The 16,185-nt window shown below is 43.8% G+C and overlaps 1 protein-coding gene across 1 annotated transcript in view; it reads left to right on the plus strand.

Moving 5' to 3' along the window:
* PDCL2 (phosducin like 2) overlaps window positions 1–15,861 on the plus strand; it is a 30,284-nt gene extending 14,423 nt beyond the window's left edge. Inside the window, exons 3-6 of the mRNA XM_075127342.1 lie at window positions 956–1,046; window positions 2,560–2,703; window positions 9,986–10,194; window positions 15,435–15,861. Of these exons, the coding sequence (XP_074983443.1) occupies window positions 956–1,046; window positions 2,560–2,703; window positions 9,986–10,194; window positions 15,435–15,610 (620 nt within the window). The 3' untranslated portion in view covers window positions 15,611–15,861. The remainder of the gene's footprint in view (window positions 1–955; window positions 1,047–2,559; window positions 2,704–9,985; window positions 10,195–15,434) is intronic.
* Window positions 15,862–16,185: the final 324 nt, after the last annotated feature.

Consider the following 16,185-nt stretch of genomic DNA (forward strand, 5'->3'; position numbering starts at 1 on the left):
CACTGCTTGGCACATCAAATATTTTCATTCCCTATTACCTCAGGGGCCTAGTTTGCATGCCCACATCTATCGTGCATATGCTTACACGTGTGTTTAACTCTGTGCCAGGAGGTTCAATAAGACTACTCATTGTGCAGAGTTAAACACATTTTAGTGTTTGCAGGATTGGGGCCTAGGTAGTTATGCTTATCTAGTCAATATGTGAACCCAAAGCAAAGATTTACAGTGCCTCAAAACATCCATGTGCACAACTGCTAGTGCCAGTGTAGAGACTGCAGGCTCAATTCTGCCCTCTTCCTCTGTTTGATGTAGGTTTTGGGAGGTTGTCAGGAAGCTATTTACAGTTCCCTGATTCTGTGCCAGCCATCCTAGCATGAGTTAGAGCAGTCTAGGGAATCTTATCTCAGTGGAGGATTCGTGGAGAGGAGCAGAATTATGTCATGCCCCTGCCTCGTTCCCACTCTGCCTCCTCCGACTCTCAGCATGCCCTTTATATTGGTGGTGGGGATGCAGCTAGTGTAGGAGCTAGCTCAAGTTGCTTTAAGACACTGGGAGTTTCCCCTGTTGTAGGGGGAATTCTCTGTTGGCCGCTTCTGGCCAAAATCCAAAGACTTTGCGTTACCTGAAAGATGCAAAATGGCTGGAACAAAATGGGAAATCTGAGGCTCCTATGAAAATTTAACCCAATACAGACATGTGTCATGCTGTCTGAGAGCAACATAATATGAAAATGACAAAGCATATAAAGTAACTTATAGTTACTCAAACTTCAGTTATTTTTCTCTTTCTTGCACAAGGTTGCTCCAGTGTTGGCCAAATTCATAGGTGAGACATGAGATGTTTTTCACACTGATATTGCTCTCCTGCCTGAATGTAAAGATTCTGCACATAACAATATTGAAATATGCATAGTTTTTAGTGGACAAAAGCTGACTATTTGGCTTGTTCTTTTTAGTGAAACCATATGAAAGAATGACTCTTAAAGAACTAAATGAAGCTGAAGATGACTTTGATGAAGATGATATGAAAGCTCTTGAAATGTATAGGTACAGTAAGATGTTTCTTGCCATATTCACAATACATATTGTTATTTAGGATGTTTCACACATATGGGATAAAGAAAAATCCCATCCACAAACTGAAAGGAAGAAAATCTACCTACATAGTTATATATTTGAAAATTAAATATTCAGCTAAAAATTAATACTATTAGTTAGAAAAATATTACTTTGCCTTCTGGATAGTATTGTATAACGAGTACTCAGCTCCGTTACAGGGAGGTGCTTACAGAGAGAGAAGCTCTCTCAAGACCATGAGAAAAAATCTCCCAGAGACCACCAGCCAGAAGGGGGAGGACTGTGTAACCTCTGAGCCCAAAGTAAGAGACACAATTCACATTTATTTTGGGTTTGACAAAGTAGAACCAAGCAGGGGAATTTTGTCTTACATTCATTTGAACTGTGTCGAATTCTTAAAGGGGCCTGAGAGAAGAGAAATTGAGGCAGGGATTACCTGCAACATGACATTAGTTCAGTAGGAGGCATGCCTTGCAACAGATGTATACAAAATAAATGTACCAGTATGATAAAGTTATCCACTTGAACTAAAAAACAGAACTGGATTTGAACCATGCCCATTATAGTATACTCCTGTATTGTTAGACTGCTAAAATAGTAGCAATTTAGAAATACTAGACAGGTGTTGATTCCAACTTTCTACTGCTATTTTATGAGAGAAAGAAAGAATTTTAAAAGAATGTTCTCATGAAATCACAGAGTTGTGCACCTAAATCCTCACACATCATGGTAAGAATATATTAAACATATTTTGTTTAATACTTTTTAAAAGAAAGTCAGCTGCTGACTTAAGACAATGACATGGTTTATTTCAATAAATTTTAATAAATATTGGCCCTTGGCTGTGAATTTTTCTCACTTTCTACATTGTCATTATTTTTATAAATGAAGACTGCCACCTGGTGCTTTTGCATTCAAATTTTCATTACAAAATTGTGCACCAGTAAGGTATTAAACTCTGGGTTACTTTACATAATACATAATTTTGTTTTCAAATTCATAAAAACATTTGTGGCCTTTTTTGAATTTGTGGTGTTTGCCTTTTCTTCACTGCAGTAGCAATACAGACATGTAATCTGTTGCAAAAACTTTCTTTTCCTTAATATTTTATATCCTTAATGTTCCTTAGAGTGATGTAAGTACATATAATTTCTTTCCTATCTTCAAGTGTTGTCTCAGTAACTAAATGCCAGCACTGAAGCCTTCTAGCACAAAATTATTCCATTAAAACTTAAAGACATTCAGATATAGATTATTAAAAAAATTGGCACCACATTTCAAAAACAGTTGCCACTTTTCCAAAATGTACAGCAGTATCTATCTAAAAGCAGAATGAAGTACTAAAAGTTGAAAATCATGGTTGTAATATTTCAAACATAAATGATGATGGGTTTATTCAAATGAACTAAGAGATACAAAATTGATATTACAGTAAATTAAATATTTAAAAAAATGTACCAAATAATTTTTATTTCTGAAATAGGCAACAACGGTTGCAAGAATGGAAAATTCTTCAGAAAAGACAAAAATATGGGGAGCTGAGAGAAATTTCTGGTGAGCAATATGTGAAAGAAGTCACAAATGCTCAGAAGGATGTGTGGGTTGTAATTCATCTATATAGATCAAGGTAATGCTATGATTATATTTTTTCAAAAGTATTTAAGATTCTAAAATACTTAGCAAAAAAAGATTCAAGATGATGAGATGATAAGAAAGACGATATATGCAAAATAGTTTACCATATCCTCACTACGGGGAAAAGAAATCTTAGAAAATAGGATTTCTCCTGTGTTGGTCCTCCTTGCTCCATCAGTGCAATACATAGGATTTCTTCACCTTTGACTCACATAGAGGTAATGCAAAAGATCTTTCTTGCTAGCTACTGTTGGCACTTGGCAGACATGAATTGTGCTGGAGGGCAAACGTTCCTCTGCAGCCCTCCTTCAGGGTTCCACTCTAAGGATTTTGCTGCCTTTTTTTTTTCTTTCATTCTCTCACTCCAGCAGATCAGCAGTGTGGTAGGGTGAGGTTCTTTCCTGAAGGACTAAGGTACGTCGACTCCAGCTACGTTATTCACGTAGCTGGGGTTGCGTAGCATAGGTCACATTACCGCAGTAGTGTAGACATAGCCTCACTCCCCTCGCCCGAGTAAGAGAAGATCATGCTCTGACCGGGATGACACTAAGAAGAGAGTGGTCCCTCCCACAGCTCCTGAGATGCAAACTGCAGGAATGCCGTCCCCAGCTAGAACCGTGTTACTAACTGCTTCTGACAGGAGCCACAAGGCTGCTCCTAAACTGACTACCTCAGCCCCTGATAGTAAGTCTAAGGATCATGCCGAGGTGAAACAGCAGCTATTGGTGCCATCGTCTGTTGTGGGTGACCAAAGTGAGCCCTTTACCCCCTTCGTGGCTCCGGGTTCCTTTCTGGTGCCTAGGATGCCGTTGACACCGGCACCTGCAAAACAGCTGGCTCCAGTGAAGCCCTTGGCCCCAACACTACGCACTGCCCTGAAGCTCTCGGCTCGGAGAAGGACTCCAGCACGGTTGCAAACTCCTACTAAAGCTGACTCCGAAAAGCTCTCTGGCACCATCTGTTGACTCTTTTCCATATCACACCAGGGCACCATGCTCAACACAGGCACTGAGGAGAGATCACCCACAGGAATTCACACAGCTGTCAGACTTCACTATATCTGACACTCTGGATTCTCCACTCCTCAGACAGGAGATGTCCCAAGTCTCACACACTTCTCAATCAATACACTCTTCACGTTCTTCAACAGAGACAGCACCTTCTTTCCTTAGTGATGTTGAGGAGGATGAGGGTGATTATCAAGACTCTCTTGCCCCATCAACATCAGGGCAATTGACACCAACTTACCAGCCTTACCCTGCCACAATTCAGGGCACCCAGCCTTTTCTGGGGCCCCCATGAATGCAACCATATATTCCCTTTCCCTCTAACTGGCCACATTGGGGCCCCTGGGCCATGTATAGGGCACAATTTGGTAATCCCCCACCGTTACAAACACGCCAGCCTCCATCAATCCCCTCCTCAACAATCTCTCGACCTCCAGAGCCACAGCCTCCACAAATATCACCACTGGAAGAGGAACTGGAAGGAGAGCAGGATGTTTTCTTCATCCTCACTTGATGAAGCCATCATGCCAGCACCTCCCACAGTGGCTGATGATTTTTGTCACTTTCAGGAGTTGTTTCGTAGAATGTCTGACACCCTAAACATCCCATTTGAGGAGGTCAAGGAATAACAACATGAACTGATTGACACTCTCCATACCTCCTCAACAACAAAAATTGCCCTACCTATTAATGGTGCACTACTTGAAACTGCAAACCTTCTTTGGCAGACTCCAGCCTCTATCCCCTCTAGATGCAGATGGGCTGCCATAAATATAAAGGGAAGGCTAACCACCTTTAAATCCCTCCTGGCCAGAGGAAAAACCCTTTCACCTGTAAAGGGCTAAGAAGCAAAGATAACCTCGCTGGCACCTGACCAAGATGACCAATGAGGAGACAAGATACTTTCAAAGCTGGAGGGGGGGAAACAAAGGGTCATCTCTGTCTGTGTGATGCTTTTGCTGGGACCAGAGCAGGAATGCAGGTCAGAACTCCTGCAAAGAGTTAGTAAGCAATCTAGTTAGATATGTGTTAGATTCTGTTTTGTTTAAATGGCTGATAAAATAAGTTGTGCTGAATGGGATGTATATTCCTGTTTTTGTGTCTTTTTGTAACTTAAGGTTTTGCCTAGAGGGATTCTCTGTGTTTTGAATCTGACTACTCTGTAAGGTATTTCCCTTCCTGATTTTACAGAGGTTTTTCTTTTACTTTTTCTTTAATTAAAATTCTCTTTTAAGAGCCTGATTGCTTTTTCATTGTTCTTAAGATCCAAGGGTTTGGGTCTGTGTTCACCTATGCAAATTGGTGAGGATTTTTATCAAGCCTTCCCCAGGAAAGGGGGTGTAGTGCTTGGGGGGATATTTTGCGGGGGAGACGTTTCCAAGTGGGCATTTCCCCTGTTATTTTTGTTAGACACTTTGGTGGTGGCAGGATAAGTTCCAGGGATAAATGGTAAAACAGTTTGTACCTGGGGGAAGTTTTAACCTAAGCTGGTAAAAATAAGCTTAGGGGGTCTTTCATGCAGGTCCCCACATCTGTACCCTAGAGTTCAGAGTGGGGAAGGAACCTTGACATGGGCAGATACGAAATATTATGTACCTGCAAAAAATGCTAAGTTTTTATTTTTACATCCTGCCCTGAATTCCCTTGTGGTGAATGTGGTGCAAGAGAAGGGCCATCAATGCCAATCCTGATCCAGTCATCCTGACCGAGACTGGAAATGTGTAGATCTCCTGGGCAGAAAATCCTATAAATCTGCTACCCTCCAATTTCGAATTTCCAACTATGATGCCTCTTATGGCCAAATATGATTATAAAAATTATTCTAAGCTGGAGGAACTTTTGCCAGAATCTGCCAGAGGAAAAAAGGGAACAATTCCTGCCCCTCATTTTGGAAGGTGACTAAATAGTCCACCCGGCCCTGCAGGCCTCCCTGGACTCAGCTGACACAGCTGCCTGATCCATTGCTACTGCGATAGTAACGGGACGTGCATCATTGTTGCACCTTTCAGGATTCCCTAAGGAGGTGCAAAATATGGTTGAGGATCTCCCTTGTGAGGGACAAAATCTCTTTTCTGAGCACACAGACAACTCCTTACAGTCACTGAAATACTCCCAAGCCACTCTACAATTTCTTGGTATATATGCACCACAGCCAAAATGAAGATCAGGGAAATATCAGCTCCCTCCATGATTTTACCTCAGCCATACTACCCACAGCGGCAGTTTGACAACCAACGCTGTCGTCACCGACCTCCCAACAGGCACAGACAATCGCCTGCACTAGGGACACTGTTGAAAACACCCTCTAATAAGCAGCAAATTTGAAGGTGTGGTCAAGGCCCAGAGAACCTCCTGCCTGCTCTAGTTGCCCCTACCATCTGTAACGCCATCTACACACTGACAGTTTGGCAACCACCTAGCTCCATTTTTACCATCTTGGATGCTCATTACCTTGGACAGGTGGGTCCTGGAAATAGTAATGGAAGGTTACTCCATCCCCTTCCTAGCTATACCATCCACCCAACCTCCGTCCTTGTCCCTCTTCAGGGACCTCGCTCAGAAGCCCATCCTGTGGCGGGAGGTGAGACATCTTCTTCAACTGGGAGCCATAGAGTCAGTCCCTCCACAATACAGAGGATGCGGTTTCTACTCTCACTATTTCCTGATACAAAAGAAGTCTGGTGGTTGGCACCCCATACTGGACCTTTGCAATCTCAACAAGTTTGTCAAACTACAATGTTTCAAGATAGTCAACCTATCCACCATCATCCCAGCACTGGAACAGGGGGATTGGTTCTTGGCCCTTGACCTACAAGATGCATACTTTCATATTGCACACCCTGCTCACAGACTTTTCCTATGATTGATTGTCGGCCATGGTCACTACCAGTACAGGGTACTACCCTTTGGACTATCCACAGCTCCCATAAGTTTTTCCAAAGTACTCGCAGTGGTAGTGGCCTTCCTCTGCAAACAAGGCACCACCATTTTCCCAAATCTAGATGACTGCCTTCTCAAAGTGCTACCTGAGACCGAAGCACTCCGAGCAGTCCATGCTACAATGACCCTCTTTACAAAACTGGGCCTCCTTATCAATTTTGAAAAGTCCACACTAACCCCAAGGTAAACACTGGAATTCATTGGTGCTGTACTCGATGCCAAGCAGGCAAGATCGTTTTTACCACCTCACAGGTTCACAGCGACAACACAATCGCCCGAGCATGCCCCCAAATCTCAGCACGTACATGCCTCTAATTTCTGGGACATATGGCTGCAGCTACGTTTGTGGTCAGACACGCAAGACTGCACATGTGGTGTCTTCAGGGCTGGCTCCATACAGTATATCTTCCTCACAAACACAGCATTCAGAAACTCCTGTCCGTGCCAGCCCAGGTCAAGGACTTACTACTGTGGTGGACGTGCCCTGACAGTGTCTGTGCTGGGGTCCCTTTTCTTCAATCTCCATCTACTATCATACTTACCACCGATGTCTCCCTCTTTGACTGGGGAGCGCATCCATGCAAGCACATTATACAGGGCAGATGGACGCCCACCAAGACCACCTTACACATCAGCCTCCTGGAACTGAGGGCGGTCCACAATGCCAACATTTCCTACCACTCCTCAGAAACCAGACTGTTCGAGTAATGACGGACAACCTCGCTTGCATGTATTACATCAACAGGTAAGGAGGTGCCAGGTCCCATTCCCTATGCTCAGAAGCGATCAAGCTATGGAACTGGTGTATCCACAATGACATCTCCATCTCTGCTGCGTATCTCCCTGGACATCAGAACACGACCGTGGATACACCGAGCGGAACCTTCTTGCACGAGCATGAAAAGCAGCTTAACATGAGAGCACTCCGACCCATCTTTTGCCAATGGGGTCATCCCACCATAGACCTTTTTGCCACTCACGAGAACACCTGCTGTCTTCAGTTTTGTTCCAGACCAGGCCTGGGACGCGATTCACGTGGGTATGCATTCCTTATGAACTGGAATGTGCCACTTCTTTACGCCTTCCCTCCTTTTCCCCTCCTGTTCCGAGTCTTACGCAAGATACAGGAAGATTAAGCTCTGGTTATACTAATAGTACCGACATGGCCACGACAAGTCTGGTACACGTACCTGCTTCGCATGACACTCTCTCAGCCTATAAACCTTCCCCGAGCATTGTGGCTCCTCTCTCAGGACAGGGGATGCATTCACCATCCCAATCCTCAGATGTTCCACCTGAAAGCTTGGCTCCTTCGTAACTCCAGGATTCGGAAATAACCAGTTCAGATTCAGTAAAACATATCTTGATAAATAGCAGGTGCGATTCTACCAGACATACCCTATTCCCCACAAGTGGAACTTTCCAACTTTGGTGTGGTGACAGACAGGTCGATGCAGCCTGCGCTCCATTACCTCCCATAATGGACTACCTCCTTCAACTCAAACAGCACGGATTGGCTTTTAGTTCTCTTAGAGTGCACCTGGCTGCAATTACTGCATTCCACTGCCCTGTTGAGGGATATTCAGTATTTGCACACCCCCTTGTCAAAATTTTTCTTAAGGGTGTTCGAAACCTATACCCTGACCTACGTCCCTCCACCCAATCCTGGGATCCCAGCCTTGTCCTACGCTCTCTGACTAGACGTCCATTAGAGCCAATGGCAACCTGCTTCATCTAGCAGTGAAAACAGCCTTTCTCATCGCGATTACATCAGCATGACACGTGGGAGAAATATCAGCCCTTATGGCATACCCGCCATATACAGTGTTTTATAGGACAAAGTGACCCTCCGTCCCCACCCAAAATTCCTGCCGAAGGTTATAACGTCCTTCTATCTAAATGAGCTTGTACACCTCCCCTCCTTCATTCCCAACCACACAACAATTACCAAGAAGCAGCTCTCCACACTTCAGATGTGAGACGCGCATTGTTGTTCTAATTGGATAGAACCAAACCGTTCAGGAACTCGCCATGCTTGTTCGTATCCATTGCCAAATGCTTTTAAGGCTCCGCCATGTCTAAACAACAGTTCTCTAAATGGATTTCCCAGTGCATACGCCTGTCTTACGAACTTCACAATAAGCAACCACCTGCCTCTATCCGGACACACTCCACACAAGCGCTCTCAACCTCCATTGCATTCCCCAATAATGTTCCCATAATAGATATATGCAGGGTTGCCACATGGGCGTCCTCTGATATGTTTGCCCAACATTATGCCATCTTGTAAGATTCCTTGATGGACACCATTCTCAGACGTAAGGTCCTGTCCTCGGCGATACCAGCCACTCTGAAGCCCCAACTTTCCAGCTAGGGGCACTGCTTTATAGTCACCTACAGTGGAGCACCCATGGGGACATCACTCGAAGAAGAAAGGGATACTCATCTTGTGCAGTAACTTGTGTTACTCATCTTGTGCAGTTCTTCGAGATGTGTGTCCCCACAGGTGCTCCACTACCTGCCCTCCTCCCCTCTGTTTCCAAGCTTAACGTTTGGGCTCTACGTTAGAGAAGAAGCTGAGGGCGGTTGGCCGCACAACGCTATTTATACTACCCATGCACAGCACGGGGGAGAGGATGTGCGCATGTGCGGTCCAGTGGGCACTGCTATTGAAGATCTCTGACTCCACACACAAAGGTGCTGCCGAACCTACAGTGGAGCACCCAAGGGGGGACACATCTTGAAGAACCTCAGTTATTGCACCAGGTGAGTAACCCTCTCTTGTGTTACAAAATTCCAGGCATGAAGGCCATGGACCAACATGATGTGGCCATACCACCATACTGAGATTTTTTTTAAAAATTTTACTTTATTTAGAGTTCTTTGGGGGGAAAAAAACTTAAAATATCAAATGTAAAACTATGAAACTGAATATCCAAATAAGAGTAAACGTAAGTGTATTAAAACCTCAAATACAAAAACTGCATTAAGTGGACACAGACCAAGGTTTGTCGATGGTGGAAAAAAAACAAAACTCAGAACACATGGAACTTATATAGCAGTAATAACCAACAGTATATGTATCTTGACATTCATGTAAATATTTTCAGTTTTTATTTCAACAGCCTTTTTCCATAAGACTCCTTGTAGGAGAAACCAGACAGGAAATCTGTAGTGGAAGTCCCATTATAGAGCAAAGTAGAAGCATACTGACTACATGTAAAAATTCTATTATTGAAAGGTTATTTGTATGGATTCTAAGTATTTTCTTGCATGTTTCAGACTGTTGTGTCAGAACTTTCATCAAACCTATCCATTCTTTTCTAGCATCCCAATGTGCTTACTAGTTAACCAGCATCTCAGCCTGCTAGCCAGAAAGTTTCCAGAAATCAAGTTTATCAAAGCCATTGTGAATAGCTGTATTCAAAACTACCATGACAGATGTTTACCCACAGTTTTTGTGTACAGAAATGGTCAGATAAAAGGCAGGTTCATTGGAATTACTGAATGTGGAGGGACAAATCTTAAACTAGAAGGTAATATAACAAATATGTTCAAAATAATTTTATAGTAATCTAATGTAGTTAATAATCATCAATTCTTAAAATCACTTCTTGGGATAGAACAGTCTTTGATAGTGTTTTTGTACCTTAAACAGGAAAAATTAGGAATTAACTGTTAATAAAAGCTTCTGCATTTCTACTGTAGCACAAATATTAGTATGTGTTGATAGCTTGCAATGCTATACATAAGGTAGGTATGGTGGGGATGGCACCTGTGTAACATCTGATCTTTCCTATGGAGGAGGATTTAATCTAAAAAAGGGTATACATTCACTCTTAAGTGTGAGTCCTCAACCCAGTTCCATGGGACCAGGCTATGCAGGGGCCTTTCCCATATACCCACCATTCCACACTTGGCTGCATGACCCCTACTGGGAGAAAACCTCATTGACTATCTGATGATCCCTTGACAAACATTTTTGTCTTGTCCTAAACTATCCAAGTTCCAGTTCCATTTATATATATTCTGCAGCTATTGCAACACTATTCTATCTGTCTCTATATTGTAGGTGCTTACTTGGTCCCCATTACATTAATATCTGAGCAAATCACAATCTTTTTAATGTATTTATCCTCACAACACCCATTTGAGGTAAGGAAATACTATCATCTCCATTTTGGAGGGAGGAGACTGAGGCACAGAAAGACTAAATGACTTGCCCAAGTTCACAAAGGAAGTCTGTGGGAGAGAAGGGTTGTGTTATGTGTGCAGTGGATCACTTTTTTGTGGATAAGTCCACGTTCCTAAAAGCAGTGGGAAAAACTGATCCTGTTGTTTTGATTTCTTGTTCCCGTCCTTAAATATAGTTCTTGGTGTTCTAATAGCACTTCTCTTTGAGACCCTGTGACGAAGTGGGACTGTTCTTAATGTTTTCTCTGAATATTGTGGGGGTGCCTCAGTTTCCCCTATGCGGTTCTTAAGTATCTAGGTGGTGGGATAAGGGTGTATGATTGTTGCAGAGCCCTAGAGGGCAGGTGTGTGCAGGGGTCTGGACACAGAGAATGGCCAACACCCTGTTTCCTGGCAACTGATGGCCTGGCCCTTCCCCTCTGCAAGGTGAGAACTAAAGGGTTGAAGACAAAGAGATCAGGTGACCTCCTGGCCCGGGAAAGGGACAAAGCCCAGAGGAGGAGGGGCTGGAGAGAGTTTCAGTTGGGGCAGGCTGGGGACGAGGAGTGAAGTGCAGACGTGGTTGTCAGACTCACTGCCCCCCAAAATGGACCTGGCTGAGGGGTCCTGTTCTCTGTACCTACAAGCTCTGTTTTAGACCATGTTCCTGTCATCTAATAAACCTCTGTTTTACTGGCTAGCTGAGAGTCACGTCTGACTGTGAAGTTGGGGTGCAGGCCCCTCTGGCTTCCCCAGGAGCCCCGCCTGGGCAGACTCGCTGTGGGAAGTGCACGGAGGGACAGAGGATGCTGAGTGCTCCGAGGTCAGACCCAGGAAGGTGGAAGCTGTGTGAGCTTTTGCCCTGCAGACAGTCTGCTCACAGAAAGGAGACTTCACCAGAGTCCTGACTGGCTTTGTAGGGAGCAGTTCCAGTTCCAGAGGGGACTCCGTGACAGACCCTTACGAGAAACACTGTTTACTTGAACCCAGGCTCATATCCTATGAAGCACACTAGACCTTAGTTATGCAGCAGAGATCCTGGAATTAAGCAGCATGGGTTCTCTCTCTCATGCAGTTAAATCAGTGTAGTGTTTTGTTTAACTTTTTTATGTTAAATTGAATTTTATTTATACTGCCCAAACTGTTAAACTACCCATTTGCTGCACATTTTTGAACTGACAAAGATCTCCATTGTAGAACATGTCAGGTGAAACCTGGAGGTTTTGACAGCTGTGAATGGGACAGTTACAGTTCTTAGCCCCCCAGAAGGCATGGAAACTAGTTTTGGTTTTGAAGAAGCAGTTGAGGCTTTTGGAACCCGGGAGGGGATGCATCTCTAACTTCCCACTTTTCAGCAGAGGAAGAAATTACATTAAGCTTTTGGGGTGGATGGAGCCTTGAAGTCCTTATTCCTCACCCAGCAACTTCCACACCACAATCTTTAATATCAGCAGCACAAAGGGAAGCAGTTTAAAACACTTCCTCATCATCTTCTGCTCCTACAACTTCTATTCCTGAGGTCATTCTGCACCAAAAAATTAAAAATTTTGCAAAATTCTGCAAATTTTATTTGTCAAATAAATGTGGAGGCTCCAGCATGGCATTGGGAAGCACAGGCCACTGGCTCCACAGAGGTGGGAGATCACTGTGCAGCTCCCACCGGGACACAAACTCAGCCATGAGGCTGCACCCAACCCTAACACAGCGCAAGGACTGGGCCTACCCCAGAAATACTCCAAGGTCCTGACGCTCCATTTGGGCAGGCAGGCTCAGCAAGGCAGGATCCAAGTGTAGAGGGGCTTAGTGTGGGGGATCCAGGTGTGGCTTGAGAGGGTTCTGTTTGGGGCAAACTGGGTATGGGTGGCTCGGGGTGGGGGGGGATCTGGATGCACAGGGGCTTGTTGGGGGGTTCTGGTAATGGCAATGGTAATGGAACTCTGCAGGGGGGGGCCAGGTGAAGGTGGTTGGGTTCAGCGCGTGGCGTCTGGTGGGTGTGGGCGGTATAGAGCTCAGCAGGGGAGTCTGGGTGTGGGGGGCTCAGTGGGGGTCCAGATGTTGGGGGAATGGGTTGGGGATCCAGGTGTGGGTGGCTTGTCAGGGTGGTCCAGGTGCAGGGGGAGTGGGGCTCATCGTGGGGGTTCTGAGTGAAGGGAGTTGAGACTTGGCACAGGAATCTGGGTATGAGGGGGTCTGGATGCATGGCGGATGGGGGAGCAGCTCAGTGTATAGGGAAACCTTTCCCTGCAGCTGACGAGTGATGGGTGCAGGAAGCAGGGTTGGGGGGAGTTTTCAGAGCTTCCTGCAGCTGGGGGAGAAATCTGGGGGTGGGTTTAACCCAGCCCTGGATGCCCCGCAGGGGAAGAGGAAGTCCTGTCCTCTTTAGCCCAGCTGTGGCTAGTGGCTGAGCCTGGCACAGAGTAGGAGCCACCAGCCGGGTTTTCCCCAGTCCTGCCTCCTGCCCCACAGTGATTTACCTCTCTGCCGGCTGCCTTGGGCACCTGAAACATGTTGCTGGGGAGGGTCACATAACCACTCTTGTGGCTTCCCTTTGCTTCCCCATCACAAAGTTATTTTTCTGCAGAGAAGCAAAGAAATCTGTGGGGGACATAAATTCTGCACACACGCAGTAGCGCAGAATTCCCTCAGGAGTAAACTTCATTATCTTCTAGTCAATAGATTTGATATGATGCCTGATACTCCAGTCCCAGGCTTGTTTTCTAAACCTTTCCCTTCCCAGTAGGAAGACTACATCAGTCATTTCTTTTCAAAATGGAGTGGAATTACCATGGATCGCTGGGTTTTAGAGAGAACCAACCTGGATAATGTGATTCACTTCCTCTTTGTATTGAGTACCAACTTCCATTTCTCCATCCAATTTTAAGGTCATGAGCCAAGATATTCTAAAGTGACAAGTGTTTTTTGTGTTCCTCAATTTTTGGGTACACAACTTGGGACATTCTATGTGGGCTGATTTTCCAAAAGTGCTGAAAATTGAGCCTATTTAAAGTGTCATGTTAGGCACCTAAAGTGAGGCATGCAGAATCATTTCTCACTGTAGAAGATCATGTCTCCTGTTCACAGGATGCTTAAAGAAGAGATTCTCTTTGTGGCGAGGAACCACAGTAGTGGTACTTTGTTAGTTTCAAGGCAAGGAGTTCTACTCCCACTATTTTCTTATTCCAAAAAGAAACAGTGGTCTGTGTCCCATCTTGGGTTTGAGAAGACTAAAATATATCAAAAGATTTATGGTCCAGGTAGCAACAGTAGCCTCTATCTCTACCTTATGTGTTCAAAGCTCATTTGGGTTTCTTGTTTTAAAGAATGCACATCCGTATTTCCATCAAGGATGCTTATGAGAAAATAACTTGGTTTATATGCGACAAGCAATCATGTTCACTGCAGCTCTTTAGAAGGACACTGTCAGTTTGAGTCACATATGAACAAGTATGTTAAGGTGGACACTTCAGGTACTCAGGCACACATGAATGGGGCTAAAAAGCTGATTCTGTGTTCACAATAGCCATATTCACTTTGCTGCATGCCTGCTACTGTAACACATAGACTGGAGTAGTGGCTGTCTGCTACTGTTTTCCCTTTATACACGTTTGTAGAGATTTTGCACAGTTCATTAACCCATAGGCCATGCCCCTGTCCCACCACTACTATCCTGCTAACACCCTTCACTTCCAGAAAATGAGCTATTGTAGAGCTTGGCTTTGTGGCTTGTGGAGGCCTCTGAAATCATGCTATGTGCCCCCTATGTATCCAAGCCCCACTGTGCAGCTTAATTGTGGTGGTTCTGCTGTGTTGTGTGTTCTCTGTAGCTCTCAAGATTTTACCCTATACTTGTGCAAAAACTATCGGTGGAAATATTTCAGTTTTTCTAAAAATCTGTATTAACGGTTTATCCACAATTCAAATAAATCTCAATGTGGATAGAGGTATTGAGAAGCTATATTGGACTGCCAGTACTAAAATCTTCTATGCAATTTGTTTGCTGCACTAATAACATTTTTAATACTGGACATTCTGTGGTTCTGTGCCTGACTCTACATTTCAGATTTGCTCTCAGTAGAATTGTTGGTTTGTAAGAAATGACAAAATAGGAAACTGTTTAGTTTCTTGGCCAATCCTTGATCGATCTTCCATTGAATGGAAGGGTTAAATGATGTCCTGGAGTAATCCAGTTTGGACAAGGGCTGTTTTCTAAACAACTGTACTAATATAGACTGTCACCCCAGCAAGGTTCTATTGTAGTTTAACATGGCTTTTAATAGTTGGATGTAGACACACACCAACTCTCTCTATGCTCTAAACAAGGAGTAATTCAATGGAACTATAAATGTAAAGTTGGTGCAAGACAAGAATCAAGCCCAACTCCATATAATAGCTACTTGTGACATGGTGTTACCTGCATGTTTCACTTGTCATAATTCATCTAATCTCTTTTTGATTGTCTGATTTGAAAATTCAATTACCAATCCGGTCCATTGGTACCTGTTAAAAAGCTTTTAACAATTTGCAAATTGTATGTATAAATGCATTTTATTACTGTATCTGATTTTTTTTCAGTTCTTTGTTTTGTCATTATTTGTTGTTACAGAGCTTGAATGGAAGTTAGCACAAGTTGGAGCAATAAAAACTGACTTAGAAGAAAACCCCAAACAAAACATTAAGGATATGATGATGTCTTCAGTTAGAAGTGCTTCTATTCATGACACCAACAGTGCTAGTAGGGACAATGATGAGACCAAATGTTACTCACACAGGAATTTTTAATGCTAGTACTCTGTATTGATGTTTTTATGTTTGGTCAACATATGTATGTTTATTACTGGTTTCATAAATCTGAAAAAATGCAGAGATTTGGTTTATATTTATACTTTCAGTTTAAACTTCTAGAAAATAATATACTGTCTAAAGGCCAAATTCTACCCTTGAATATATACACATGGCTCATATTGAAGTGGAAGGGCCTTGAATCTCCACTTCATCTAAGTTCCACTCAACTGGAATGGAGAGGTGGGGTCAGAGGGAGCTAACTGTTGCTTTCTGATTCAGGGCTGCCTGGCATCAGTACAAGTTGGGATTCATAGGGGTAATACTAACTAATGTCACTGGTTAACGACTGAGTGTAGTTGAACTCCACTCTGCCAAACCTCTTCCCCATTTCTCCCATCAAGAATCTGGCCCAAAGGATATTATAGGCACACCCATCCAGGAGCAGGATTTAGCCCTTAATCTGTTGAATAAAGCAGATTTTTAGTACATGAGAACTGCATTTTGTAATCTTCTCCAATGTCAAGGATAATTCTCCAACTGTTTCTAATACTGACAATTAGTCTAAGTTTTCT

This window comes from Caretta caretta, chromosome 4 (assembly GCF_965140235.1).
Source record: "Caretta caretta isolate rCarCar2 chromosome 4, rCarCar1.hap1, whole genome shotgun sequence".
Lineage (NCBI taxonomy): Eukaryota > Metazoa > Chordata > Testudines > Cheloniidae > Caretta > Caretta caretta.